The sequence below is a fragment of the Mercurialis annua genome, linkage group LG4 (genome assembly GCF_937616625.2).
Source record: "Mercurialis annua linkage group LG4, ddMerAnnu1.2, whole genome shotgun sequence".
Lineage (NCBI taxonomy): Eukaryota > Viridiplantae > Streptophyta > Magnoliopsida > Malpighiales > Euphorbiaceae > Mercurialis > Mercurialis annua.
The window spans coordinates 36270171-36295393 of NC_065573.1; the positions used below are offsets into that span (position 1 = coordinate 36270171).

At 33.9% G+C, this 25223-nt stretch overlaps 7 protein-coding genes across 10 annotated transcripts; 3 read left to right on the top strand and 4 right to left on the bottom strand.

Moving 5' to 3' along the window:
• Positions 1-53: 53 nt before the first annotated feature.
• Positions 54-5061, top strand: LOC126677975 (uncharacterized). The gene is made up of 8 exons (XM_050372797.2): positions 54-1214; positions 1764-1848; positions 2830-2926; positions 3176-3239; positions 3320-3376; positions 3567-3604; positions 3715-3796; positions 4626-5061. Exons 1-8 carry the CDS (start codon positions 126-128, stop codon positions 4713-4715), a joined length of 1602 nt encoding a protein of 533 aa, XP_050228754.1. The 5' UTR covers positions 54-125; the 3' UTR covers positions 4716-5061.
• Positions 5062-5260: 199 nt separating this feature from the next.
• LOC126678178 (F-box protein CPR1-like) lies at positions 5261-6681 on the bottom strand. Its single transcript, XM_050373069.1, has one exon. It carries the CDS (start codon positions 6557-6559, stop codon positions 5363-5365), a length of 1197 nt encoding a protein of 398 aa, XP_050229026.1. The 5' UTR covers positions 6560-6681; the 3' UTR covers positions 5261-5362.
• A 477-nt stretch (positions 6682-7158) lies between these two features.
• On the bottom strand, positions 7159-10788 carry LOC126676664 (probable helicase MAGATAMA 3). Of its 3 annotated transcripts, XR_008790520.1 has the most exons (5): positions 10203-10788; positions 9761-9923; positions 8189-8447; positions 7895-8112; positions 7159-7792 (listed from the first exon to the last, which is right to left on the bottom strand). XR_008790520.1 is itself a non-coding variant. In XM_056105359.1 (4 exons), the coding sequence occupies exons 2-4, from the start codon at positions 9918-9920 to the stop codon at positions 8068-8070; spliced, it is 324 nt and encodes a 107-aa protein (XP_055961334.1). In that variant the 5' UTR covers positions 9921-9923; positions 10203-10788; the 3' UTR covers positions 7159-8067. The 3 variants fall into 3 exon arrangements, 2 of the variants coding, with proteins under 2 accessions (XP_055961334.1, XP_050226877.1); XM_056105359.1 differs by having other exon boundaries at positions 7159-8112; positions 8329-8447; XM_050370920.2 differs by having other exon boundaries at positions 7159-8112.
• LOC126678646 (F-box protein CPR1-like) lies at positions 10217-11951 on the bottom strand. The gene is made up of 5 exons (XM_050373542.1): positions 11893-11951; positions 11742-11760; positions 11525-11649; positions 11064-11067; positions 10217-10771 (listed from the first exon to the last, which is right to left on the bottom strand). The coding sequence occupies exons 1-5, from the start codon at positions 11949-11951 to the stop codon at positions 10217-10219; spliced, it is 762 nt and encodes a 253-aa protein (XP_050229499.1).
• Positions 11766-14891, bottom strand: LOC126676272 (putative pentatricopeptide repeat-containing protein At1g68930). 2 transcript variants are annotated; one of them, XM_050370439.2, is made up of 2 exons: positions 12497-14891; positions 11766-12063 (listed from the first exon to the last, which is right to left on the bottom strand). In XM_050370439.2, the coding sequence occupies exon 1, from the start codon at positions 14805-14807 to the stop codon at positions 12720-12722; it is 2088 nt and encodes a 695-aa protein (XP_050226396.1). In that variant the 5' UTR covers positions 14808-14891; the 3' UTR covers positions 11766-12063; positions 12497-12719. The 2 variants fall into 2 exon arrangements, with proteins under 2 accessions (XP_050226396.1, XP_055961607.1); XM_056105632.1 differs by having other exon boundaries at positions 12148-14891.
• A 210-nt stretch (positions 14892-15101) lies between these two features.
• On the top strand, positions 15102-19178 carry LOC126677300 (protein DJ-1 homolog D-like). The gene is made up of 6 exons (XM_050371852.2): positions 15102-15189; positions 15281-15358; positions 15475-15591; positions 16532-16972; positions 18381-18743; positions 18866-19178. The coding sequence occupies exons 2-6, from the start codon at positions 15302-15304 to the stop codon at positions 19052-19054; spliced, it is 1167 nt and encodes a 388-aa protein (XP_050227809.1). The 5' UTR covers positions 15102-15189; positions 15281-15301; the 3' UTR covers positions 19055-19178.
• A 385-nt stretch (positions 19179-19563) lies between these two features.
• On the top strand, positions 19564-22039 carry LOC126677301 (protein DJ-1 homolog D-like). Its single transcript, XM_050371854.2, has 5 exons — positions 19564-19768; positions 19843-19959; positions 20405-20845; positions 20965-21327; positions 21629-22039. Exons 1-5 carry the CDS (start codon positions 19715-19717, stop codon positions 21815-21817), a joined length of 1164 nt encoding a protein of 387 aa, XP_050227811.1. The 5' UTR covers positions 19564-19714; the 3' UTR covers positions 21818-22039.
• Positions 22040-25223: the final 3184 nt, after the last annotated feature.

The following is a 25223-nucleotide window of genomic DNA, read 5'->3' on the forward strand; positions in this document are numbered from 1 at the left end:
AGGACAGTAAAGAAAATTGAGGAAAAATAATTAGCTTGTAAAATTGAAATCTGCACTTGAATTATCCCCACTGATTCAAAACAAACAAACCAGCAACCAAAACCAAAATCCACAACACCAAAACAATGTCAGCAGCCACCAGCAAGCGCAAACGAGACTCCTCCGCCGCCTCCGCCTCCGCCTCTTCTCCGCCACCACTGTACAACGGAGACACCATCGACTTCTCCCTTCTCGAAGCCCTAGAGAACTCCCAGAAAGAAAACGCAGTAGAAGCACTCGACATTCGCACACTTAAAAAGCTAGTCCTCTCATTCGAACGCCGCTACAAAGAAAACATCGAAGCCCGCCTCAAATACCCCGACCAACCCGACAAATTCGCCGATTCCGAGCTCGAACTCCACCAAGAAATTCAAAAGCTCAAAATCTTGGCCGGCGGACCCGAACTTTACCCGGAGTTAGTAAATCTCAACGCAATTCCTTCGATTCTTGGTTTACTTTCACATGATAATACTGATGTTTCTGTTGACGTTGTTCAATTATTACAAGATTTAACCGACGAAGATGTTTTTGATGACATTGATACTGATGAACCTGCTAGGGTTTTAGTTGATTCACTTATAGAAAATAATGTGTTAGAATTATTAGTTCAGAATTTAGTTAGGTTATCCGAGAATGACCCCGATGAAATGGCTGCTGTTTATAGTACTTTAGCTACTATTGAGAATTTGATTGAAGTTAATCCTGCTGTTGCTGAGCTAGTTTGTGAGAGGACTAAGATTTTAAGATGGCTGTTAGGGAAGATTAAGGTTAGGGAATTTGATAGCAATAAGCAATATGCGTCCGAGATTTTAGCCATTTTATTGCAGAATAGTAGTGCTAATCAGAAAAGACTAGGGCAGATGAATGGTGTTGATTTTGTTTTGCAAGCCGTGGCTATGTATAAGGCGAAGGATCCGAAGACGTCTGATGAAGAGGAGATGGTTGAGAATTTGTTTGATTGTTTGTGTTGTCTTTTAATGCCTTTGGAGAATAAAGAAAGGTTTCTTAAGGCTGAGGGTGTTGAGTTGATGATTATTATTATGAAGCAGAAGAAATCTGCATATAGTTCTGCTATTCGAGCTCTTGATTTTGCTATGACCAAGTATCCACCTGCCTGTGAACGGTTTGTTGATGTTCTGGGTTTGAAGACTGCTTTTGCTGCTTTCATGGGTAAGGCAAGTTTTCTCCTCTAGCTTTGCTTCTGTATTTTGCATTCTACTATTGTTAAGTGACATTATTAGTTAGTAGTACTTTAGTTCCTTATGCTAAGCCTTATTTAAAAAGTAAATAAAGGTTGGATTTATATACGTTTGCTTAAGTTTTGCAATTGTACTGCTAATGTAATGCTTAATTCTTGAGGTGTTGAGCCTTTAACAAAACCTTGTAATTCAGGTGAGTACTGACCAGAATCTACCATTCTGCAACAAAAATCATTACTCAAGTGCTTTTTGCCTCATCTTTGTAGTTTTATGAACCGCATGGGGAAGTGGGAACTAGAGCTGAAAGAATTTGCTAACACATTTTCCGATGGCAAATTTCCATTGTCTTCTATAGTTTCTGTTAAATTCCTCATGCATGCATATCTTGTGGATCATCAAGACACTCTCTAAACATCTTTCACTGCATGGTGCAATAAAGTACAATGGATCTGTTATGATATGTTCTGTCTATTGAATCATCTTAGAAGCTGATGGCATAACCTGTTTGTAATTCTGATCTTTTAGATTCCCATTAACAAGAAAAACAAGAAAGACCAGTATCAAGAGGAATTAGAAGAGCGCATCATATCCCTCATCGCATCATTATTTGGTAAGCAGGCAAGTTAAGCACTTTCATGGTTATGTAGTTCTTAATGCATTCCCTGCTGCAGCCTTGCCATATCTTTACTGCCATCGACAAACATAAGAATTAAGGAGAAGAGAGGAAATATAATGATTTGTTTAAGTATTTGTACTTGCAATGGAGTTGATATTTGGGTAGAGTTTCTTTTATATTCAATCATGTACCATGACCTTGTTTATTATGATTGAAGACTCTTTTTCTCATTTATTATTGATTGCTAAAACTAAGAAGGATTTAAAATCTTAACTTTTTATCCTGTAAATTTTTCACATTGACTGAACTGGAGGTAAAAAAAATACTCCCTCCGTCCCAATAGAGTTGTCCACTTTGAGAAATTTTTTTGTCCCAAAATTCTTATCCACTTTCACAAAGTAACTAACTTTACACTCTATTTTCCTATATTATCCCTATTTAAAATCCACTAAAGAGTAAATTGCAAGTAGACCTTATATTAAATAGGGGTATGACAAGAAAAGTAAGGAAAATTTTATATAATCCATAAACAATAATCACTTTTCTTAAACTGTGTGATAAAGGCAAAGTGGACAACTCTATTGGGACGGAGGGAGTAGAAGGAATACTGATTTTGAGGCCTGCTTTGGAAGGAAATGGAAATGAAAAATTAGTTATTAATACTTTTTCGAGTAATCTTGTGTTGCGAATTTTAGTTTATTTAATGTAAATGTTATTTCTATACGCTGCTTCTCCATGCAAAATGTTTGGCGTTGTACCACGACAAATTAGTTGCAACATGTTCCTAGCAAGAGGCAGTGGTTAGCTATAGGTGCACTGCATCTGCATAATGTTACTGTTGAGCGTATGAAACTATAGAGCAGAATTGGACTAGTAGGAATTTATATATTTCAAGCATGCTGGCTAATATTTTTTTCTCCTACATGATCGTGGTGTCAAACTTCTTCAAATTGATGGTGCCTATGAATTTTCTAGGAGGAATTTTGAGAGGATCAAGAAGAGAAAGACTGCTGAGTAAATTTGTGGAAAATGAATACGAGAAGATAGATCGCCTTATGGAACTCTATATCAGGTAATGGTCCTGTGCATTTTTTCTGTTCTTTCTGAACCATGCTAAACATGGGAGTCAGATACATATTATGAACATTACCATTTAATTGTCGAACTTCCTCTTGCCTTTTTTTCCCTGGCTATCAGCGGTGATTTACAAGTTATACCGGCTGATCCCCTACTTCATTTGTGAAATGGGGACACCAGTTCTTGTGTGAGTTATCTTTTAAGGCTTAATCTGTTGCATTAACAATTGATTTCTTTGACCCAGATATTCAGATAGAGTAAAAGTAGAAACTGAACGGATGGACCAGCTTGAACTTGATGATCTAGAGGTATTTGTTCTTCCTATTGCTGTCATGCTGTGTTTTTAGGCTTTGACAATTCTTTTCCACAATGCACTGGCTTTGTGCAGATGGATGACGAGGAAAGATACAATAAAAGACTTGAATCAGGACTCTACACTCTTCAGGTTAGTTTCTTCTATTTATTTGTTGGCAGTTAACTTATGGCCATGAACATTGGTTAGTATGCAGTTTAGAATTGCTCAAGTCATCAAAATTTGGATAAGTGAAGCAGACAATTGAATTTCTTCCCCAATATTTATATCCTTTCTTGAAAATATCTATCATTGACAATGACAACTTTTCATTATATTGCAGTTGATAGCTGTTATTTTGGGTTATCTTTGGTGCTCCGAGTAAGTTCCTCACTAGTTATTGTAGTTTCACCTCATCATTAAATGAGTTTTATTTGTCTCTGTTTGTCTTTTTGTTTTGATTTACCTTTGATCTGTTATTTGTTTTGAAGGCATCCTGGAATGACAGGAAGAATTGAACTTTTACTGAAGCAGCACAAACTCACTGGGAGTGATGTTAAAGACATACTACAGGTATGTACTTCCCAAAATTAGCAACATTCTGTAGTATAACTAAGCTTTCTCCACTTGATATGAAGTTGTGTAAAGGTTTAACTAAATTTGGATACTCTTTCTGTTACGTGCTTGAATTTTCTTATTAAAATTACTCGAGTATAGTCTGAAGCAACTTCGTCTATAGAATACATTATAAATAAGTCAGTTATTTTGTTGAAATTATATGTATGGCTCTGATGTGGCTTTGTTGGGTAAATGGTTATTATTTATGTTGGATGCGGTTTAATTGTAAGCTTCTTTCTTAACTGTATTTGTGATGTCAATGTTGAAAGCTCTAATAGGTCCAAGCCTTTAGCAAGATTCACCGTTTTTGCAAATTTTTTATTTGTTGACAAACTAAATGAAATCAACTCTACTATATTGTTGGACTTTTAGACTTTATTTTATATTAGGTGACAATGTATTTTAAATAATTCTTTGTAATCTTAGGGGAAGAGATGCTACATGTAGTTGTCTATACTCTACACAAAAAAGCTATACCATTTTATTTTTTATGGGTACATACGTGTGTGTATGCGCAGACATGACACGCTAATTATCTTGTGTGTGTGTGTGTGTGTGTGTGTGTGTATGCATGAGCATTTCATCATAAAATATTCCAAGTATAAGCTACCCGTCATATTCCATTCGCATCTTCTGCAATTATGGTTGCAACATAAATCTGTGAAATATTACCACAAGGGTGGTTGAAATATTTTCTGAGATCTATAAATTTAAATTGCATATGTAGTGTGTGATTGTTCCCTAGTGTATTGGAGTTTGATACATAATATTAATTACATTTCAGGAATATCACGATAACATTGGCGATATTGATGGACCTGAGGAGAAAGAGCGCGCACAGACTAGAATCCAGAAATTTATCTCAGCTTTTTAATCATTGAATATTTTTTTGTAGCATTGTTAGATGGATTGCAATTACTCTCTTGCTTGATTAGGCCTTTGATGATGAAGTGCTTGTGGGTGGCATAACGGCTATATTGGAAAGCCTCCGCAGGTTAAGTGATGATGTTGAAGTTAACATTTTAGCTGCATTTGTAGAAAGAAGTGAAGGGGAGAAAACTGTCCCTTTAGGGCTTGAATCGTCTCTTTGAACTCATGTATGCCCTGCAGCAACACACATGAGACCAGATGAAATACTTTTATGAGCATAGTGATTATAGTTATAAACATGGTTCGTAATCTCTTCAAGTATTCTTTTATGAAGAAGTATTGATTTGCTATTTTCAGTCCATAGTTACTTCAATTTATTTATTTGTCATACTGAAAATTATGTTGAACTTATTGACAATATATTTAGTTTTTATCTTAATTATTAATTTTTTTTATGACATTTGTAATTAGGAGCTAATCTATCATACAAATAAATAGGATATAATTATTGTAAATCACAAAATTGCTGGATCAAAATGATAGTAATACTTGATAAAACAAGGTAATGAATAAATATAATTAATGGCTAAAAAAATCAATACGAAATGACACACACAATGTTGAGGATTATATAGCATCAGACTCAGAAGATCACCGAATGTTGGTCTTCCTCTTCCTTGCCTTTCTCTTGCAATTACTTTTGATGTTCTTCTTCCTCGGCATTTTCTTGCTCGATCCACCATTAACAATGGGAAATGCTGGGGTTGTTGCGCATATAAATCCACACTTACACACACAATAAGTCTTCTCCTTTCTTTCTGAGGCTTTACTCATGTGCAGTCCATCTACACTTTGATCCTTTAGATCATATAAAATGAGCACTGTCCCTTTATTATAGTCTAGCAAAACTTTATCACCTTCTTTTGAGTAGCATAAAGGTTTCAATCTATAAAATAAACTAAAATTTTCACGACTATGTAGAGAGACCAATTTCGTCCAAGAATCCTCGATCCCGTATTCCTTCATAATCCAAATATCAACACGACCCTGATAACGATAGCTTATACTAAGGCATCCTCCAAGTTCTGAAACCACATCGAACACTTTGTTTTCTACATCTATCATATCCCGCGGCTGTGGCACCTGATGGAACGTTTCATCTCTAAGATCAAAGGCAAGAATGAAATTATGATATGCAGACACCACTCCACGAGGATGAGCTACCCAATGCAAGACGAAACCCACAAGAACACCAGAAATCTCGTAATCATAGGCGTAAGGTACAGGGCTGTGAAGATCATCAATCCTTCTTAATGAATTATTTTTTACACTATATATCATAACTCTTAAGAAATCTTCAGAAAATAATTTAGTGAGCATGATCACCTTATAGTCACCAGAAACTGAATCGTACCCGAATCCATCAAACACGATATCAACGATCCAGAGGGGAAAAGATTTAAACATGTTAGTCGACGGATTCCACAGAGAGATTCCTTGTTTGTTATACATAGCAACCACGCCGTTACAAGATCCAAACACGCCGTCAGGATTTATAGGAATGAAATTGTCAGGAGTTTCCACGGATGGCTTTCGCAGGCGTTCGATATTCAATGGACTGATAAGTGGAGAAGCATCTAAGTCTATAAGGTAGATCCAACCCTCGAGGTGCCAATCGCCGAGAATGAGTTTGCGATTGTTATTGAGATCAGGATGGGCATTGGTGAATTCCGGGCTGTCGATTAAGGAACAACATGATTTGGACACGCACCTGAAGCGCATCAGAGATTTGACGGGTAAATGAGTGAATATGGTGAAGAGAATTTCGAGTGAGAACCGTTCTGACATTGTTATTTCATGAGATCAGCGGCGAGTTCCGTTTTCCTAAGAAATATGAGATTAGGGTTGCGAGTTCAATGCTATTTTCTGAGGGTTTCCTCTTTTGAGAAATCCGAGTATGAATTATGAAATTTGTAGGCCAGACAAACTTATCTTATTTTTATTAATGCACACTGTGCGCAAACTCTTATTTAAAATTTATACATTCAAATATATACAATTAATTACTTATGATTAATTGTTTTTAATTCATTTATCATAAAAGAAATTGTTCGGTAACCGTTTTGTAATAAAACTATAGTTCGGTGACCATTTTATAACTTTTTATAATCCAGTAACCATTTTGTAAAAATACTATAGTTCAATAACTTAAAAAATATTTAACCCTCTTCTGGTCTGAATACTAAGATCCCAAACTTTTGTGTTTCAATTAGTTGAAACAATTTATTTGTATTCTTTATGCTTCCTCCAAATAAACTTACAAATGAATTATGAGATAACTTTTAAATGTGATTTTTAATTATGAGCTAATCTTTCATACAAATAAATTAAGAGGATAAATCACTGGATATAATTATTATAATCACAAAATTGCTTGATCAAAATGATAAAAACTAAGAATAAATGGCATAATTTCTTTTCCATAACAGTTCTTGACAAAACGAAATAATTAATTAACGTAAAAAAAAAAATTGAAGCAGCGATATCCTTGTCTAAAAGGAAATTACTCTCACGCAATATTGAGGATTATATAGCATCAGACTCGCAAAATAAAGTTATTGAATCAAGCTTTTATCCTGTTCTTCTTCCTTGGCAATTTCTTGCAATACTATTATTGTTCTTCTTCCTTGGCAATATCTTGCAATACTATTATTGTTCTTCTTCCTTGGCATCTTCTTGCAAGTACCATTGCTCGATCCACCATTAACAATGGGAAATGCTAGAGTTGTCGCGCATACAAATCCAGACTTACACACACAGTAGGTCTTTTCCTTACTTTTTAAGGATTTAGTCATGTACATTCTATCGACACTTTGATCCTTTAGATCATATAAAATGAGCTCTGACCCTTTACAATAGTCTAGCAAAACTTTATCACCTTCTTTTGACTAGCACAGAGGTTTCAATCTACGAACACAAAAAAAATCTTGATGACTATGTAGAGAGAACAATTAATCCATGAATCCTCAATTCCGTGTTCCTTCATAATCCAAATATGTAGAGAGCTTGCGTTTGTTCTCTCTACATAGTCATCAAGATAACAAAAAACAATTACCAATCTAGGTTAAGAAACTCCATAACCAATATTTAAGGAAATCCAAAATCAACTATGGAAATAATTACTGCTGCTGGTAGTTTGCAAATGTTATTGATCGTCCATGTCCAGTAACACGGTCTAGCTCGATCAACACATTCCTAATAGAATCTGACAAGTTCTTGTCTTGATATGCTTGATGGAAAGTTGGAAACATCTTCGTTTCTTGGTGTCGATAACTAATTTCTTCCAAATCGTGTTGCTATTGATAAGAGTTGAAGCATTTCCAAGTATCCAAAGACAATGCCTGCAGAATAAAATTTCAGCTCAAATTTTCTGTAAGTGATTCAGAAATGTTAGTTTATGGTGTTCTGATGCAATACTTTGCGCGAGTCAATGCTACATTCACTTTTCGACGATTTGATAGAAAACTAACTATTCCATTCCCATTACATCTGACAACAGAGATGATTATCACATCCTCGTCGCCACCTTGAAACATATCAACAGAACGAATGCTTACAGAAATGTCACCATTATCTCTGTAAGTCTTTCCGATTCTATTCTGATCAATAGCTTTAACTTGAGCAGGGTAAGGTGATATGACTCCTATGCTCATCCTTTTACAAGTTCTACTGAATTCTGCAATATCAGAAGGAAAGTTTCAGTTTCCCAATATTTCAATCACAAGGCAAACAATAAGCCTGTGACATATGTTGCACGGAACGAAAACATTGAAATGGTAATGCTGAACTAAAAGACAACGAAAAGGACATGTATTTTTACAAGAATATGTTATAAAATTAAAGCTGCGAATTTCCAGAAGAGTTTCCACAGTCGAAATGCTGAAATGTGGTACTAAACAAGTTTCTGTGCAATATAGATATGACACTAACACGGCATAACTTTGAAAAGGCTTGCAGCCATCTCAGAAATCAAAGCAACCTCAACCATATTTTTCTGGCCTCGCCCATCATTAGATTGCACTAATCCTTGTGCCATACATGGTTCTAGGAAGAAATAGTATCTGATAGTTATTTTCTTTAACTGTTGGAGCATCATGAATTTGTCCACCGTAGAACTCTCGATTTGGAAATGAACTTATCGATGGATGCATCATGTACTGTGTATTTAGTAGATGTTTCTTGCGTCCGAGAAAGACTAGCCTCTCAAACCAACTTCCAAATTCAACCTTTTCTGAAATCTGTTAAAAACATATATATATATATATATATATATATATAGATAGAGAGAGAGAGAGAGAGAGAGAGAGAGAGAATGACAAAACTATATATATAGCTAGTATACTGGGTTAAATTTATCATACTTCCCTGACATTTGTAAAAAAAAGTGAAAAAGACCATATTTTTGTAAACAATAAAATAAAATAAAAACAAGCGTATTTTTGCATACAATTTCATGAAAATAGGTATTTTTATAAAAAATCTTAAAAACTTGGTACAGCCAGTTCTAGAAAATCAACTATATATTTTTTTGATTTAAATACTTTTTGGTTTGGTTTTTGTCCCAATTTTAGAAATCTCAAGGCCCATGCACAATTCTAATACTCATCTTACACTTCATAAAAATAATTCTATGTTTCCTACAATTTAAGTTGTAGGAAATTAACTCTTACAACTTAAATTGTGGTAGTTTCTTATGCTGTCACGCTACGTTTTTTCTCTATCCATTATCCTGATTTTATTTTATTTGATGCTATAGCTACGACCAGTTATTGTCTTATTGACAATCTGTTTCCATTAGCACATGACTGCAACCTTTAGATTTGGGCCAACTCAGAGCTTCACGAAATCCAATTGCCTCAGCTACTTTTCTCCCCAACCCGCCTGTAAAACCAGCATGCTTGGCTGCAAGTATGGTCACGGACCAGAACCCAAATGCACTATAATCACCTTGATTTGCTATGTTTGCATCAACATTACAGGTGAGCATACCTGGACGAGATTCGACCCAAGAAACTGCAGCTTCTCTGTTGCACACCGTACGTGGCAGGACTGTATTTGAGTAGTTTAGCCGAAGACCATCGCTGCAAGAAATTCTAATTCCACAGCACATCATTTTCGGTGCTTCCATAGTCTCCAGAACAGAACACATGGTCTGCAAACGATAATAATTAAGATAAATTATAGCAGTAAAATTTATAATTTAATGAACGATAATTTTTTTTTATCGATTTACTCTTTTTGTTTGGATTGACATATTGGATATAATTAAAATAAATCACAAAATTGTTGGATCAAAATGATAAAACTAAGAATTTTTTTTACATTAGTTCTTAAATAAAAGAAAACGATAATAAAAAAAACACCGGCTAATTAATCAATATGAAGAAGTAATTATCACCAACTGTTGAGGATCATATAGCATGAGACTCACAAGATCATGTTATATCAAGCTTTATTGCTATTTTCTTTCTTGACATTTTTCTTGCAGCTACTATTGCTTGATCTACCATTAACAATGGGAAACGCTAGGGTTGATGCGCATACAAATCCAGACTTAGTCAAACAATAAGTCTTCTCATTATACTCGGAGGATTCAAAAATGTCGATTCTGTCTATAGTTTGATTGTTTAGATCATAACAAATGAGTTCTTTCCCCTTATCATAGTCAAACAAAACTTTATCACCTTCCTTTGAGTAGCATAAAGGTTTCAATGGAGTAGGAAAACTAATAGAGAGCAATTTAGTCCAGGAATCCTCAATTCCATATTCCTTCATAATCCAAATATCAGCATTCCCATAGCTCACACAAAGGCATCCTCCAAGTTCTGATACCATATTCAACACTTCCTTTTTTCCATCCATGGTATCCCGCGGCTGCGGCACCTGACGAAACGTTTCATCTCTAAGATCGAATGCAAGAATGAAGTTATGATATGCAGACACCACATCACGAGGATGAGCTACCCAATGCAAGAAGGAACCCACAAGAACACCAGAATCCTTGTAACCATAGGCAAAAGGTTTAATTTTGTAAACTATAAGACTCTTCTTTTAGTTGCGTTAATAATTTAAAATTTACTTTTAAAAGATTTGGTACCTCAGTTTCAATTATATAAACGATTTGATACCTCAGTTTCAATTATGTAAACGATTTGGTATCTCATTTTCAAACGATTTGGCACCTCACATTTCATTCCGTTAACGATTTAGAACCTATATTTAACAGAAGGGTTTATAGTTTACAAAATTAAAACTGAAGTATCAAATCATTTGATTTTCAAAAAAAGAGTACCAAACTGTGAATTATGACAAATGTAAGAGGCTTTAGAATAATTTGTTCAAAGTTTTATAAAAACAAAATATATTAAAAATATTTTCAAAAAATATCTTTCTAAATTTAAACAATTCTCAAAAAGACTATTAATGTAATTACCATAACTATTTCATATTCATTTAACAATTTTTTATGAAATTTGAATAAAGTATATTTTTTATGAAACTAATAAAATTCTAACAAAACTTGTAAACTAGTTTCATAATAATAGGCTAATAGCATACTAATTTCATTTTTTTTAAGTTAGTATAAACTGCATGAGGAATTCTTTTAAAATTCGTAATTCTTTTAAACAAATTATCATAACAATTTTATAATGGCATCATAATCATGTCATTTGGATTAGATTATAGTTTCATTAAAAAAAACTAAATTAAATTAAATTGGTAATAGTTTTAAAAGAAATTATAGTAATATACCTTAAAAATATATCTTTATCGAAAATATATTCATTCTTGATTTTCCACATTCCATACATATACAGGTTAACTGAATATCGACCGCATATAAGAAGGATTTTAAATGATTTGATAGGCATATGCCTCTTTTCGATTAAATATTCAGTAAATGTAATTATAAATACATTACAATCACTATATTTTGAAAATACATTAGCAATAATTTACACAAACTAACATTGCTATAAACTGAAAAGCTGAGGAAAAAAAAGATGATGCAAATTATTAGGAAAAACTTATGAAACTGACATAAAAAAGTTACGTACTACTATAAAATCTTGTGAAACATTCATGACAAATTTATCATTTATGAAACACTTGTGAAAAACAAGTGTGAAATGATCAAATTTGATAGTGTAGCAGCATACATATGTCGAGAAGCTGCCATTAAGTTGCCATGTTATGGAGGATCCTCCTCGCGAAATTCAGCAATGGTTGATGCATGATATTGCAAGAGCCTCATACCCTTGAGATGTTTCTCTTTAGCTTTAGACTCATACCTAAGAAAAAAATTATTAGCACAATATATAGTGTTGATTCATGTAATAAAAGAGTTGTAAAAAGCAATTAGATTAGTTTCCAACCTAACTAGTAAGCTTTTGTTTCAGGTAATTAACAGCTGACTTCTGATAATCAACTCCCATTACCAAAAAAAATCCCCTTTCCAGATTATACCGAAATTTTATGTAGCACCAAAACGAAAAAGTCAAAATGAGAAACGCCCGAATAAACAAAACAGGCTGAATGACATTAAAGAAAATAGATTCTAAATATAATTCATAGTTTCAGAAACATTTTAGAAATCGAAAAAGTGGAATACAGAAACATAAGACTCGACAAGTTTCCACTTAAACAATCAAATTAGATATTAGTACAGCTAAATAAATCAGGCTTTCAAGAAGAGATCTCTGGTGTTTCTGATCTTCTGTTTACCTTATAAAACTGCATCCTCGTATCTCCCTATTGCAGAAGTCTTTGTTAAAAATTCAACTTCTGCCATCGGCCTGCAACTCTCAAGAATTCTCCAGTCTGAAAGATCTTATATAATGCTCTTGCAGCCGACCCTCTGTTCCCTCTGTTTGGGAAATCTTCATGTTCAAGTTTAACAAAAGTTACCTAAGAACATAGGATAATGAAGATGTCAATGGACTCTGTGTCACCAGTAATCATTACAGGAGCACTTCCCTTCAGCAAAATGATGAAATCTGTTTGAATCTCTTAGGATGATTTGTCTTCCTGTAATTTGAGATGCAAACTTCATAAAAACATGGCAGTCTCCACAAACACGAATGTTCTTTATAATCCTTAATGGTCCGTGACGCTTTTTGATCAATCCAAATGCCAAAGCAAGCTTTTCACTGTGATACGAAATGGAATCACGTTTCTCGTCTTCCCCAACGTCATGTAAAACCAAATTTGTGTCAGGACTAAACCCAACTTTCTTCAGTTTTCTTATCAATTCATCGAGTTCTTCATAAATTATTTTCGTATCAGGATGAGTTCTATCATCTGCTACAAATTTGTGGACTTCGCTATCTATCTCTATCCAACTGTATGCAGCAAATTTCTTAACATTTTTAGTTTTCATTAAAGATCTGACTGATGCAACATCTTTCCACCTTCCACAGGCAGCATACATATTGGAGAGCATTATGTAAGGTGCAGCATTATGGGGATCCAGCTCAAATAGGTGTTTAGCTGCCATTTCGCCGTGCTTTACGTCACCTTTCTTAGCAGAAACTGATAAAACAGTAGACCAAATCAGAGAATTTGGCTCATGAGGCATAGTGGTAACTAATTCCATTGCTTTGTCTAAAGATCCTGAGCGTCCGAGGAGATTGATCATGCTTGCGAAATGATCCAAAGTAGGTATCAGTCCATACAGTTTACTCATTGAATCAAAATATCGCTTACCTTCATCGACTAATCCTGCATGAATACAAGCGGAGAGAACTCCTACAAATGTAATATTATCTGGTCTCATGTCTTCTCGCAACATTTTCTCATAAAGAGCTAAGGCCTCTAAACTTTGTCCATTCTGTGCATAACCCACTATCATTGCGTTCCAAGAAACCACACTTCGAGCAGGCATCGCAGTAAACACAGCCCAAGCATCGCTAGTGACTCCACATTTGCAATACATATCAACAAAAGCGCTGGATACAAGTAAATCATCATTAATTCCCATAAGCAATGCAATCCCATGAATAACTTGACCATGAAACAAAGAGGCTAATTTAGCGCAAGAACTAACCACGCTTGAGATAGTATGACTATCTGGCCTGACATGTTTCAACATCTCACTAAACAACACCAAAGCATCATCTTCTTTTCCATTCTGCGTGTACCCCACCATCATAGTTGTCCAACAAATCTTATCTTTTTCCCTAATACCATTAAACAGCTCACGAGCTTCATCAATGCATCCACTTTGAAAATATGCATTGAGAATACTCGAAACTGTAACTTGGTCAGGCTTCAATCCCGATTCCTGCATCTTACGAAACAAGTCAATGCATTGTCTGCGCTGCCCATTTTTCAGGTACCCAGAAATCATTGAATTCCACGATACAACATTCTTATTCGGTAACCTATCAAACAGCCACCTTGCTCGATCAATCTCACCGCATTTAGCATACATATCAGTCAAAGAATTCCAAATAAACGCATTATCACCCAAGTTATAATCTCCAATGACAATCCTCCCATGAATCTGCTTCCCTTTCCTCAAATCTAACAACTGCGTACAAGCATTCAAGACACTCACATGGGTATACTCTGTAGGCCTAAACCTTTCATTTTGCATCCTCACAAAAGCCTCCACAGCCTTACCTGCCCATCCATTTTTAGCGAAACCCGAAATCACAGTGTTATACGATACAGAATCACGAGAAGGCATGCCATCAAAGAAGACCCTTAAATCCTGAACTAACCCGGATTTTGCATACAAAGAAAGCATAGCATTCCAGGAGAAAATATCTCTGTGAGGCATTTTATCAAACAGGTTTCTTGCATGTGAGATTTCGCCAGATTTTGCATACAAATGAAGAAGACGATTCTGAAGGAAAGTGTCAGTGGGTTGATACGAGTGAATGTCCATGTGGGTTTGTAGTTTTTTGGCCTGATCGACATTGTTTGCTCGAAAGCATTCGAGAACAAGGCGAGTGTAGCATTCATGAGTTGCGGGACCTTGAGTATACAGTGTGTCTATAGCTTGGAGCAACCTCAATTTGGTTGCCGCCATTTTTTTTATGGAATCCAAATTTTATTTAATCGTTTTTTTTTAGGATAATTATTCTGAATAGATGCCATATATTTAACAAATTTCTAACATTTTAAAATATTTTAGAAATATATGAAAATATTTTTCACATCCACTTCTCTTTATATTAAAAAATTTCTTCTATTATTTTTAAATAAGTGTCAAATAGAATAATTACTTAAATATTTTATTGTTTTATTAAATTAAGGTTTTAATATATTAACAAAATATAAATGGTGTTAAAATGTTTAATAAGTTTGAAATAAAAAAATCCGTTTTTATAAAAAAAAGTCAGAGTTGAAAAATTGTTGATGAAGACAAAACAGCTTAAGCCTGCAAATTTATGTCCATTTAGTATAAGACGGTGAGTGATTACTTCACTTCTGCTCCAGAAACTTCACAAATTTATCTCCATCACTATAAAATATAGCTCGCTCTAATCTTCTGCTCCACAGACTTGAGAAATTCTCTCCAAAATGTCTCATAAGAAAACCGTTCTCCTCCTGTGCGGCGATTACATGGAAGATTCTGAGGTTCGTTCTCGCCTTCCTATTTGTTTTGATTATTTATTCTTAATTCTTTCTCGCTTTTTTAATTAGGTTTCTTTGCGGGTAGTATTTGCTTTCTTGCTTTGTTTTTTTTTGTGTAGGCTATGGTTCCTTTTCAAGCCCTTTTAGCCTATGGTGTTGCTGTTGATGCTGCTTGTCCCGGCAAGAAAGCTGGCGAGTTTTGCCGCACTGCCGTTCATGAGTCTTCCGGTCATCAGGTATTATTGTTACTATGTTTTTAACTAATTGTTATTTAATTTAATTGATTGGTATAAAATTGGTTGCCTCATATTGTTTGTGTTGTGTCAATTCGTTGTTGTTAAGATGTGGTAGAAAGTGTTAGGATACCGACTTGGTTATAACTTATAAGTATGGATTAGAATTGCTTTTTAGTCAGGAGATATATTATTAATAGTGTTATGTCAATTGAATGCTTTTCGGGAAAGGATAAACGGCTTTTGTTGTCGTTATAAATTGTTAAATAATGTGCATGACCAACTGCTATTTATGTTTTGAGTGGCAATTTTTTTGTTTTGTGATGCTGAAAATGATTAAAGACTGGAAATTGGATTTGCAGCTGAATTGGTCCTCAACTTGCTATTGCTGTTGCTTTAGAATCTTGGCTATGTTTGGTTCATAGAATGTAATAGTATAGGATGGAATAAGGAATAGAATAGCGATTTTTTACTTTTTAAGAGGAGTATTTATTTCACAGAATCATGGAATAGCAATTCTATAGAGTCACAATTCCAGGAACTAAAGTAAAGAATAGTTATTCTATTCCGGACTTCTTCCATGGACCAAATATAATCGAATCAAGTAAATGTAATATATCTATGGTAGATAAAAATACCCCTTATTCCTTTCATTTATACCCATTTCATGACCTACTGAAGATTCTGTTTGTCTCACTTTTGTCCATGATTCTGTTTCGTAATGAATAGTTAGTAGTATATACTTCCTTAAGATGGATAATCCCCTCATCCCAGTTTTAGGTTTGATCATCTTATTTATTATCTTCATCATAAGAACTAATTAGAATAACAATACTAAAATATTTATTGTTCACGAACTGAGTTTCTATTAGCTCATTAATTTTTGACTTTGAGCAAATAAAAGTTTTAATTTAATTAATTTTTTTTTTCGTTTTGATTGAAGACGTATTCCGAGTCACGTGGGCACAATTTCACTCTCAATGCAACTTTTGATGAAATTGATTTTGGCAAATATGACGGGTTGGTGATACCGGGAGGTCGTGCACCAGAATATCTTGCCATGAATGAATCCGTGTTAGATTGTGTCAGGAAAATTGCTGATTCTGGAAAGCCAATTGCTTCCATTTGCCATGGTCAATTAATATTGGCGGCTGCAGGCTCAGTAAAAGGTCGGAAGTGCACGGCATATCCTGCTGTGAAGCCAGTTCTTGTTGCTGCTGGGGCCCATTGGGTTGAACCCAAAACTATGGCAGCTTGTGTTGCTGATGGCAATCTTATTACCGGGGCTACATATGAGGGACATCCTGAATTCATTCAGCTTTTTGTGAAGGCACTAGGGGGTACTATAACTGGTGCAGATAAAAGGATTCTTTTTCTCTGCGGGGTAAGTTCTGACAATGTACTGGATTTGAATATTTTTTGTGATATTGATCAAAAGAACTACATTAATTTAAATTTTAAAATAGTCAGAAAGACCTCATAAATAAAATTTACGATTAGTAGACATAACTCATAATAATGGAGACAGAATACAGCATATGCTACCTGGGAAAAGGCAGAATTCGAGCTGTTTGAATTAGCAGTTTGAATCTGCTATATGTTTTTATATAGTATTTGATACAATGATTTTCTGCAATTCAGATGCCTTTCTGTGCATTAGAATATATATTTATTTTCAGATGTATCTACATAAAGCATGAATTTGAGTGGTGAGATAACTGAGTCCAGTTTGTTTAAGTTTGTGTATGTACGGTTACAAATATAATTCTTAGAAGAAAAAACAAATATAGTTAAAGACATATACAGAGAGAAGTTTATAAATTTACAGGAACTTAGTATCTATATATGTGCATCTTTTGTACTCGCACATGAATTTGCACACTGAAGAAGCATTTGGTAACTTGAGTGTCTTATGTCGACACAGAAATATTCTTTTTGATTGAATTAGACTGCTTTCGTCATAGTTATTTCGTCAGTTCTATGTTCGGCATTGGTAAAAGAAGTGATAGTAGAGCTGTTATTGACGATTATGCTGTCCATTGCAATTCATTGGCAATGTTCAATAAACAAATGAAACTTTTGTGAGTACTGTGAAATTGTGATATAACAACTTAAAACAATATTTATGTATATATAAATTTCTGATGTTGCATATGTTTAGAACTCAGAAACAAGCTTGTTGGGTTGCTGTTATTCTTAGTGTCAGTTATAGTGAATGTTTTAGTATATCTATGACTCTTGGGTAATGGAATCACTAGTACATGAGTGAATTCACTTATTTATGTCACAACTGTGAAGATTGAGTCTTGCGCAATGGAATCACCGGTACTTGGTGACTAGCTAATTATGTGTAGTTTAGGCATGTAAGGCTCCTAAGCTAGTAGTCCTTTTCTCGATTACAAAATTGGTTCCTATAATTTCCTAGAAGAGATCAAGATCTCTGAAGGTGGGTCTGCAACTGCTTTATGTATGCATGGGAGGGGTCAGGGTGCCTGATAATATACAATTTAAAATTTTCTGATTGTAGAACTGTTGATTTTTTTTGTTAAAAATAGATAAAAGGATTTGACCCAAGACCTGTTGCTCTTAAGTGAGGCGCTCCTACCATTGTAGCTAACCCATCTCGTCTGTGGAAGTGTTGATTAGGATTGAGGCATAGCTGAGTTGAGTTTAGTCTTAATTGAGAAACACCTACTAATCAATCAAAAAATGGATTGAATATTTTGTTTTTGATGAAAGTGCACTTGCTCAAGGTTGTTAAGAACTGTCTGTTTTTCTATACAAATTTGCAGGATTACATGGAAGATTATGAGGTAACTGTTCCTTTTCAATCTCTTCAAGCTCTTGGGTGCCACGTTGATGCAGTTTGTCCCAAGAAAAAGGCTGGGGATTCCTGCGCAACTGCTATCCATGATTTTGAAGGGGATCAGACTTACAGTGAAAAACCAGGCCATCATTTCCCTCTAACAGCATCCTATGAAGGTATAGACGCCTCGAGCTATGATGCTCTTGTCATCCCTGGAGGCCGTGCTCCAGAATATTTGGCACTGGATGAGACGGTGATTACCTTGGTGAAACAATTCATGGAATCTAAGAAACCAGTGGCATCCATTTGCCATGGGCAGCAAATTTTAGCTGCTGCTGATGTTCTGAAGGTACATACATTGAGCACCGTTTCTCTACTTAATTTCTTTTAGCTTGTCAGGATATCAGCTGTAATATATGCACTCTGTTACTATTATTTATATTTTAACCTCTCTTACGACTGATCTTGTAGGGAATGAAATGCACCGCATATCCTGCGGTGAAGCTTAATGTTGTGTTAGCAGGTGCATCGTGGATAGATCCTGATCCTATAGACCGGTGCTACACACATGAAAATTTGGTTACTGGAGCTGCATGGCCAGGGCACCCGGAGTTTATCTCTCAGTTAATGGTCTTACTCGGCATCCGTGTCTTGTTCTAGTTGTTGAATAACATGCTTTAGCTTTTGTATATCAACTCGTGTATACTGGTTATGGACTTTGGGCTTTTGAATCACTTTGTAGTTTGTATGTTATTTTGTTGCGAATGAAGTAAAGTTTCATAGACTTGCAACAGAAAGTAAAGGTAAAATAAGAAAAGACGCACGTTTCTTTTTAAATGGGTAAAAAAAAGTTGGTGAAATGATTAGAAGAAAACAAATTAGTGGCAGATAATGCTTCTTTCATTTATTTATTTTTCCCTTTTATTTGAATTATCTTTGTATTGATAGTTGTGAAGACTTCTGATTAGTAGCCATTATTAGAAGGAATCATGACAGAAACAACAAGTAGAATGGTGTCATCTGATCAAATTATAATGAAAAGAATAAAAGAAAAGATATGGCGGGATATCCTTTTATGATATATATGTCTGCTAAATGGGAAGCATAAATCAAAAGTGACCAGCATGTAAACATACATTATTAATTACAAAATCATATGCTTGTAATTAAACTTGATTTGATTTATTAATCATGATCTTTTGATATATTAATCTTATAAATGGAGTGACAGGCAAAAAACACTGCAATATCATCTTGTGTGGTACATATAGTTGCAGCAGTCATTTGAAGGAAGCTCAAACTTGTTGATTCTTCTCAGAAATGGCGGAAAAGAGGGTTTTACTGCTATGTGGTGATTACATGGAGGATCATGAGGTTCAGTAGCTTTTTTCTTTAATAATTCTTTCCATTTCTCTGCCTGATTTCTCATATGCATTTGTGTTTTGAAGGCTATGGTTCCTTTCCAAGCACTTTTAGCCTTTGGAGTGAAGGTTGATGCTGTCTGTCCCGGCAAGAAAACCGGAGAGTTTTGCCGCACTGCCGTTCACCAGTTTTCTATTCATCAGGTTTTCTTGCTATTTTCTTTTCTATTAGCTATATATAATTTTAATTTCAATTTTGATAATTGAGGAGGGGGCGTTTGTGGGAGGAGTAAAGCAGTTTGCTGCCCTACGCTTATACCATTTGAGCTATAGCTCATTGGTTATATATAATCTTGATTAGAAATTTTAATCTTTTGCTTCATTGATTAGAATTGATAAAAGCCATAGTCTCCGGTCAATTCACATCCACCTATTTCAGTCCACCTTCTTGTACTACCTGATCGTGACAACTAAAGAGTGAATAAATTAAAGGAGAGAAATTGAAGTATACACTTTTGTGAAGGAATTGAACAAATGAAATTATTGTCATGTCAGGTGGTACAATGATGTGGGATAAAATAGGTGAGTTAAATAGCATTTTCCAAGTTGAAATACATAAACTGCATTTACTTCCTTCTTTGTTATGTAGACATTTGATGAATCTCGCGGCCACAATTTTACACTCAATGCAACCTTTGATGAAGTCGATTTCGGCACATATGATGGTTTGCTGATACCAGGAGGACGAGCTCCAGAATATCTGGCCATGAACGAATCTGTCCTAGATGGCGTCAACAAATTCTCAGATACCGGCAAGCCGATTGCCTCTATTTGCCACGGACAGCTAATCTTGGCAGCTGCAGGCGTAGTTAAAGGTCGGAAGTGCACTGCTGCCCCCCACGGAGGACCTGTACTAATCTCTGCGGGCGCTGATTGGGTTGAACCGCGGAATTTTGCAGCTTGTGTTGTTGATGGCAATTTAATTACTGCGGCTACTTATTTTGGTCATCCTGAGTTCATTCGGCTTTTCGTGAAGGAATTAGGCGGTAGCATAACTGGTTCGGATAAGAGGATTCTGTTTCTATGCGGGGTAAGTTCTAATTTCACATACCTTGTTATATAGCATTAAAATATTTTTTAAAAAAAAACACAATTTTCTCTGTACAAAATATGTTTCCGGATTTGCGTTTATGTGTACCTGAATTGCAGGATTACATGGAAGATTATGAGATAATAGTTCCTTTTCAATCTCTTCAAGCTCTGGGGTGCCATGTTGATGCAGTTTGTCCAAACAAAAAGGCTGGGGATTCTTGTGCAACTGCTGTTCATGATTTTGAAGGGGACCAGACTTACAGTGAAAAACCAGGCCATCATTTCACCCTAACAGCATCCTTCGAAGGGTTAGACGCATCGAGTTATGATGCTCTCGTTGTCCCTGGAGGCCGTGCTCCGGAATATTTGGCACTGGATGAGACAGTGCTTGCCTTGGTGAAACAATTCATGGAATCTAAGAAGCCAGTTGCATCCATTTGCCATGGACAGCAGATCTTAGCTGCTGCTGGTGTTCTAAAGGTATTCACTTTAATGTTCTTTTCGTCATTCATTTCAGTCTTCGAATCTCTTGCTTTATATCAAACTATTAGTAGTTGTCGACTATACATTTCAGCATTTTGTTTCCGTTTTTTAAATGCTTCTGAAACTCCAAAATTCTATATTTTCAATATATTCTTGCAAAAAAGATGTCGTTTGTGTTGGTATTTTACGCTAGAACTCTGTTTATGCTACATAGGTTGTCAAGGATAGACTTGAATGCATGTTAGATTTGAAGTTGCTAAGGTTGAATCATAAAATTTTGATATGAATCAATGTGCAGGGAAGAAAATGCACTGCATACCCTGCTGTGAAGCTGAATGTGGTGTTGGCAGGGGCAATATGGCAGGAACCTGACCCTATAGATCGTTGCTTCACCGACGATAATTTGGTGACTGGAGCTGCATGGCCCGGCCATCCAGAGTTCATCTCACAACTCATGGCATTGCTTGGCATCAAAGTCTCATTCTAGTTGTTATGCACCTTCCGTCATCTTTTTCAATCACGTAACGGGTATTGAATAATTTTTAGATCAGTTCTCATGCGTGTGCACTCTGAAAAATAAATCTAGTTACTTTGACTGTTGTTTTCAATGTCAAAGACTCAAAGTAATAGACAAAATGGTAGTACAATATTTACATAAATTATGTCGACTATATTAACCTATCAATAAATGTAAACATCATTCTTATAATTTACTAATTTATTAGCAGCTTGACAACATATATATTTTTCCTATCAAATTAGATTGATATCGGATCAGACCGGTTGAGCCAAAACTGATTTCTTATCAATTTTCTCCATAATCCTTCAAGCCTTCTTCATAATTTTCCATAAACTAAAACATATTAACCCCCTTGTGAATCGAATCCAAGAACTCTAGGATTTTGATAAGATGCTTTTATCATTTAAATAAACTCATTTTGTTAAACTAGTTTCGCATTACGTGCTATGCGCGTGGCTCGTAACGTAACTCGTCAATCTACATATTAGTAAAATTTATTATAATTATATCAATTTTTTATTTATAATTAATATTAAATTAGTTAAGAATTTTTGTAAAAGTAAATATAATATATTCGGTTATAAATTTTTTTTCCATACTGAATTTATTCTCCTTTTGATTTTATAATAAACATAATTAAATAATTAACTTAATGTTATTAATAATATCTTTAAAATAATAAGATTAAAATTTAAATAATAATATATGGACTAAATACAGTATTTTAATTTTGTAAATCAATCAAACTAAAAGATAGGTATTCTTACTAAGTTGGAGACAATTTAGTTATTTTTCACATACTAAAAACTAAATTGGAGATAATTTAACTACCTATTCTAATTAGGACTTTAATTATAATAGTGATTAATTAAATAACTAATTAGTTAATGACTATAAAACTTTTATTTAATAATAAACTGAAAAGGATTATTCGGTAAATTTGTTTGTCCCTCCCCCACCCATCCGTGCTTTTATATATAGTATAGATTTGTTAAAAAGAAAATTTGAAATAGCTAATAAAAATTTGTTGTAATTTTTTAAATTGATCGCTGATTTTTGAAATGAATTATATTTTTATTTAAAAAATTAAATATTTTTAGCATGATTTAATTAATAAAATCAAGTTTGTTTTAATTTATATTTAGTATAAATTAACATTATTTAATCACTAGCCCGAATACATAGATATTTTTAGGGGTGGGCATGAACCGGTTAACCGGTCCATGGGGGTAATTTGTAAACCGGTCCATTGTAATACGGTTTTTAAAATTAAAAACCTAAACCTAAAATTTTAAACGGTTAACCGGTAAATTGGTTAACCATAAAAAACGGTACGGTTTTTCGGTTTTGCGGTTTTTAACCATATAACCATTAGAAAAATTAAAGACAAAAAAATATATATTTTTAATTCTATTTGATTTTTTAGCAAACAAAAAAAACTATAGAAATTCAAATTATATATTAAAAAAATATAAATCTAAACTATCTTATAAATAGTTAAATCAATGCAAATATTTAAAACTATTATTATTTACAAATAATTTATGAATAATATTAAAGTTAGGTTTGTATTTTTTGAATTGTTTGTAGTGTTGTTCACGTCCACTTTCTACTATTTATAGACTTAAATATTCCTATTTTTGTTAAGTAAATATTTTAATAAGGAAAACAAATTTCTTTTACAATATTTTCATATATAAAATCTCCTAAAATATATAAATATTCCTAAATAAAATATATGTCAATATATTTTTATATTTAGATTTTATTGTGTATATTATAAAATCAATATTATTTTATAGATCATAAAATATATCTTATTAATTATTAAAAATATATGAATATATATATATATAAACCGGTTAACCGGTTAATCACGGTTTTTAAAAATCCAAAACCTAAATCTAAACCATTAACCATGAAAACTAAAAATCAAAACCTAAACCTAAACCGTTGGACCGGTTAACCACATTTTTCGGTTTGGTTTTCCGGTTTCGGTTCGGTTAATCGGTTTGACCGGTTTTTTTGCCCAGCTCTAGATATTTTAAATTAAGATCGAGTGGATGATGAGGATCCCCGTTACTTTACAGGCACAATCTGAGCTGGCAGATTTGTCGTCTTATTATGAACCAAGACGGTGTCGTTTTCGTTCGAATCAGGGAACATAAACTAGCCATTCTTTGTTCCAACTAGATTTTCCTTCTTGTTGTGCTTTATTACCGGTTTATTTTGGCTTTATCTTTTTATTATTTCTGCAACTTGTTCCATTATCGGTCCACCCCCACAAGAAATAAAAATCATTACTGTATATTAATTATAAATAAAGAATCGTGTAGTATTTTTATTCAGAAAATTAAATTTATAAATATGTAACCTTTCCATTTTTATTCGATTTCCAAAATTATATTCAATTGATATTAAATTATATATTTTCACTCCTATGATAATGTTTTTATGAAATTAGTTATTACAAGTTGGAAATTTGTTATCTACATTCGGTTATGAGAGATGCTAGACCAAACCAATCAAATATTGGTAATTTGATATATTTTTATCTCTATTTTAGAAAAAAAATTAAATAGACTTAATTCACCATGTCATATGTGAATTTAATCAATCATATTATAACACCTCATTAAAATGAGAGTATTCTTATAATATCATTATTTAAAAATGTATGTAAATAACAAACGAAATTACAAAAATACTCTCATTTTAATGAGGTGTTATGATATAATTGGCTTAGTTCACAGATAACGTGGTAGATTGAATATATATAAAAATTTATTCTCTTTTCTGATAATTGTGGAAAGAAAAGCGTTTGTGAAAAGATTTGAATTTACGGACTTAATAATTTACTGTCAACTATTTATATCATTTGATTTAGAGTTCGTTGGTATATAGTTTAATCACTTTATTGGAGAGAGGAATGATACAAATTTAGAGAGGATTAAGATTTGAATAAAGGGTCAACGCGCCCCCTAAACTTGTGACACGAGGTCATCTAACCCAATTTATACTTTTTGAGCAACCCAATTTAAACTCTTCATTTTTGGGTCAAATAACCCCATAATTTATATTTTTATTTTAAAAAACAGATTTAGGATAATTACATCGCAACAATTAGGGAAGTATCTAATTACTTTTTTGCATCGCTCACCTCCGATTTGTATTTTACGCGTTTTGAAAATACAATTATGGGATTACTTGATCCGAAAATAAAGAGTTTTGGGGTTAATTGCTCAAAAAAGTATAAAATGGGTTAGATGACTCTGTGAGTGTTACATAAGTTTAGGGGTGAGTTGACCCTTTGTTCATTTAAATTTTGTAATAATACATACTAGTTGGCACATGCATAAATTCTACAAAACAG

Bases quoted from the DNA above. Each gene is read 5' to 3' on its own strand.
- LOC126677975 (XM_050372797.2), top strand. From the start codon at position 126: ATGTCAGCAGCCACCAGCAAGCGCAAACGAGACTCCTCCGCCGCCTCC. The intron at 1,849-2,829 runs GTAAGCAGGCAA...TGAATTTTCTAG, and splicing joins CCTCATCGCATCATTATTTG to GAGGAATTTTGAGAGGATCA. The intron at 3,605-3,714 runs GTAAGTTCCTCA...TTTGTTTTGAAG, and splicing joins GGTTATCTTTGGTGCTCCGA to GCATCCTGGAATGACAGGAA.
- LOC126676664 (XM_050370920.2), bottom strand. From the start codon at position 9,920: ATGTGTTCTGTTCTGGAGACTATGGAAGCACCGAAAATGATGTGCTGT. The intron at 8,448-9,760 runs GTATGCTCACCT...CTGATATTGCAG, and splicing joins TTGGGTCGAATCTCGTCCAG to AATTCAGTAGAACTTGTAAA. The intron at 8,113-8,188 runs GTATTGCATCAG...TTTATTCTGCAG, and splicing joins GTAGCATTGACTCGCGCAAA to GCATTGTCTTTGGATACTTG.
- LOC126678646 (XM_050373542.1), bottom strand. From the start codon at position 11,951: ATGGCAGCTTCTCGACATATGTATGCTGCTACACTATCAAATTTGATC.
- LOC126678178 (XM_050373069.1), bottom strand. From the start codon at position 6,559: ATGTCAGAACGGTTCTCACTCGAAATTCTCTTCACCATATTCACTCAT.
- LOC126677301 (XM_050371854.2), top strand. From the start codon at position 19,715: ATGGCGGAAAAGAGGGTTTTACTGCTATGTGGTGATTACATGGAGGAT. The intron at 19,960-20,404 runs GTTTTCTTGCTA...TTTGTTATGTAG, and splicing joins ACCAGTTTTCTATTCATCAG to ACATTTGATGAATCTCGCGG. The intron at 21,328-21,628 runs GTATTCACTTTA...ATCAATGTGCAG, and splicing joins CTGCTGCTGGTGTTCTAAAG to GGAAGAAAATGCACTGCATA.
- LOC126676272 (XM_050370439.2), bottom strand. From the start codon at position 14,807: ATGGCGGCAACCAAATTGAGGTTGCTCCAAGCTATAGACACACTGTAT.
- LOC126677300 (XM_050371852.2), top strand. From the start codon at position 15,302: ATGTCTCATAAGAAAACCGTTCTCCTCCTGTGCGGCGATTACATGGAA. The intron at 16,973-18,380 runs GTAAGTTCTGAC...ACAAATTTGCAG, and splicing joins GGATTCTTTTTCTCTGCGGG to GATTACATGGAAGATTATGA. The intron at 18,744-18,865 runs GTACATACATTG...CTGATCTTGTAG, and splicing joins CTGCTGCTGATGTTCTGAAG to GGAATGAAATGCACCGCATA.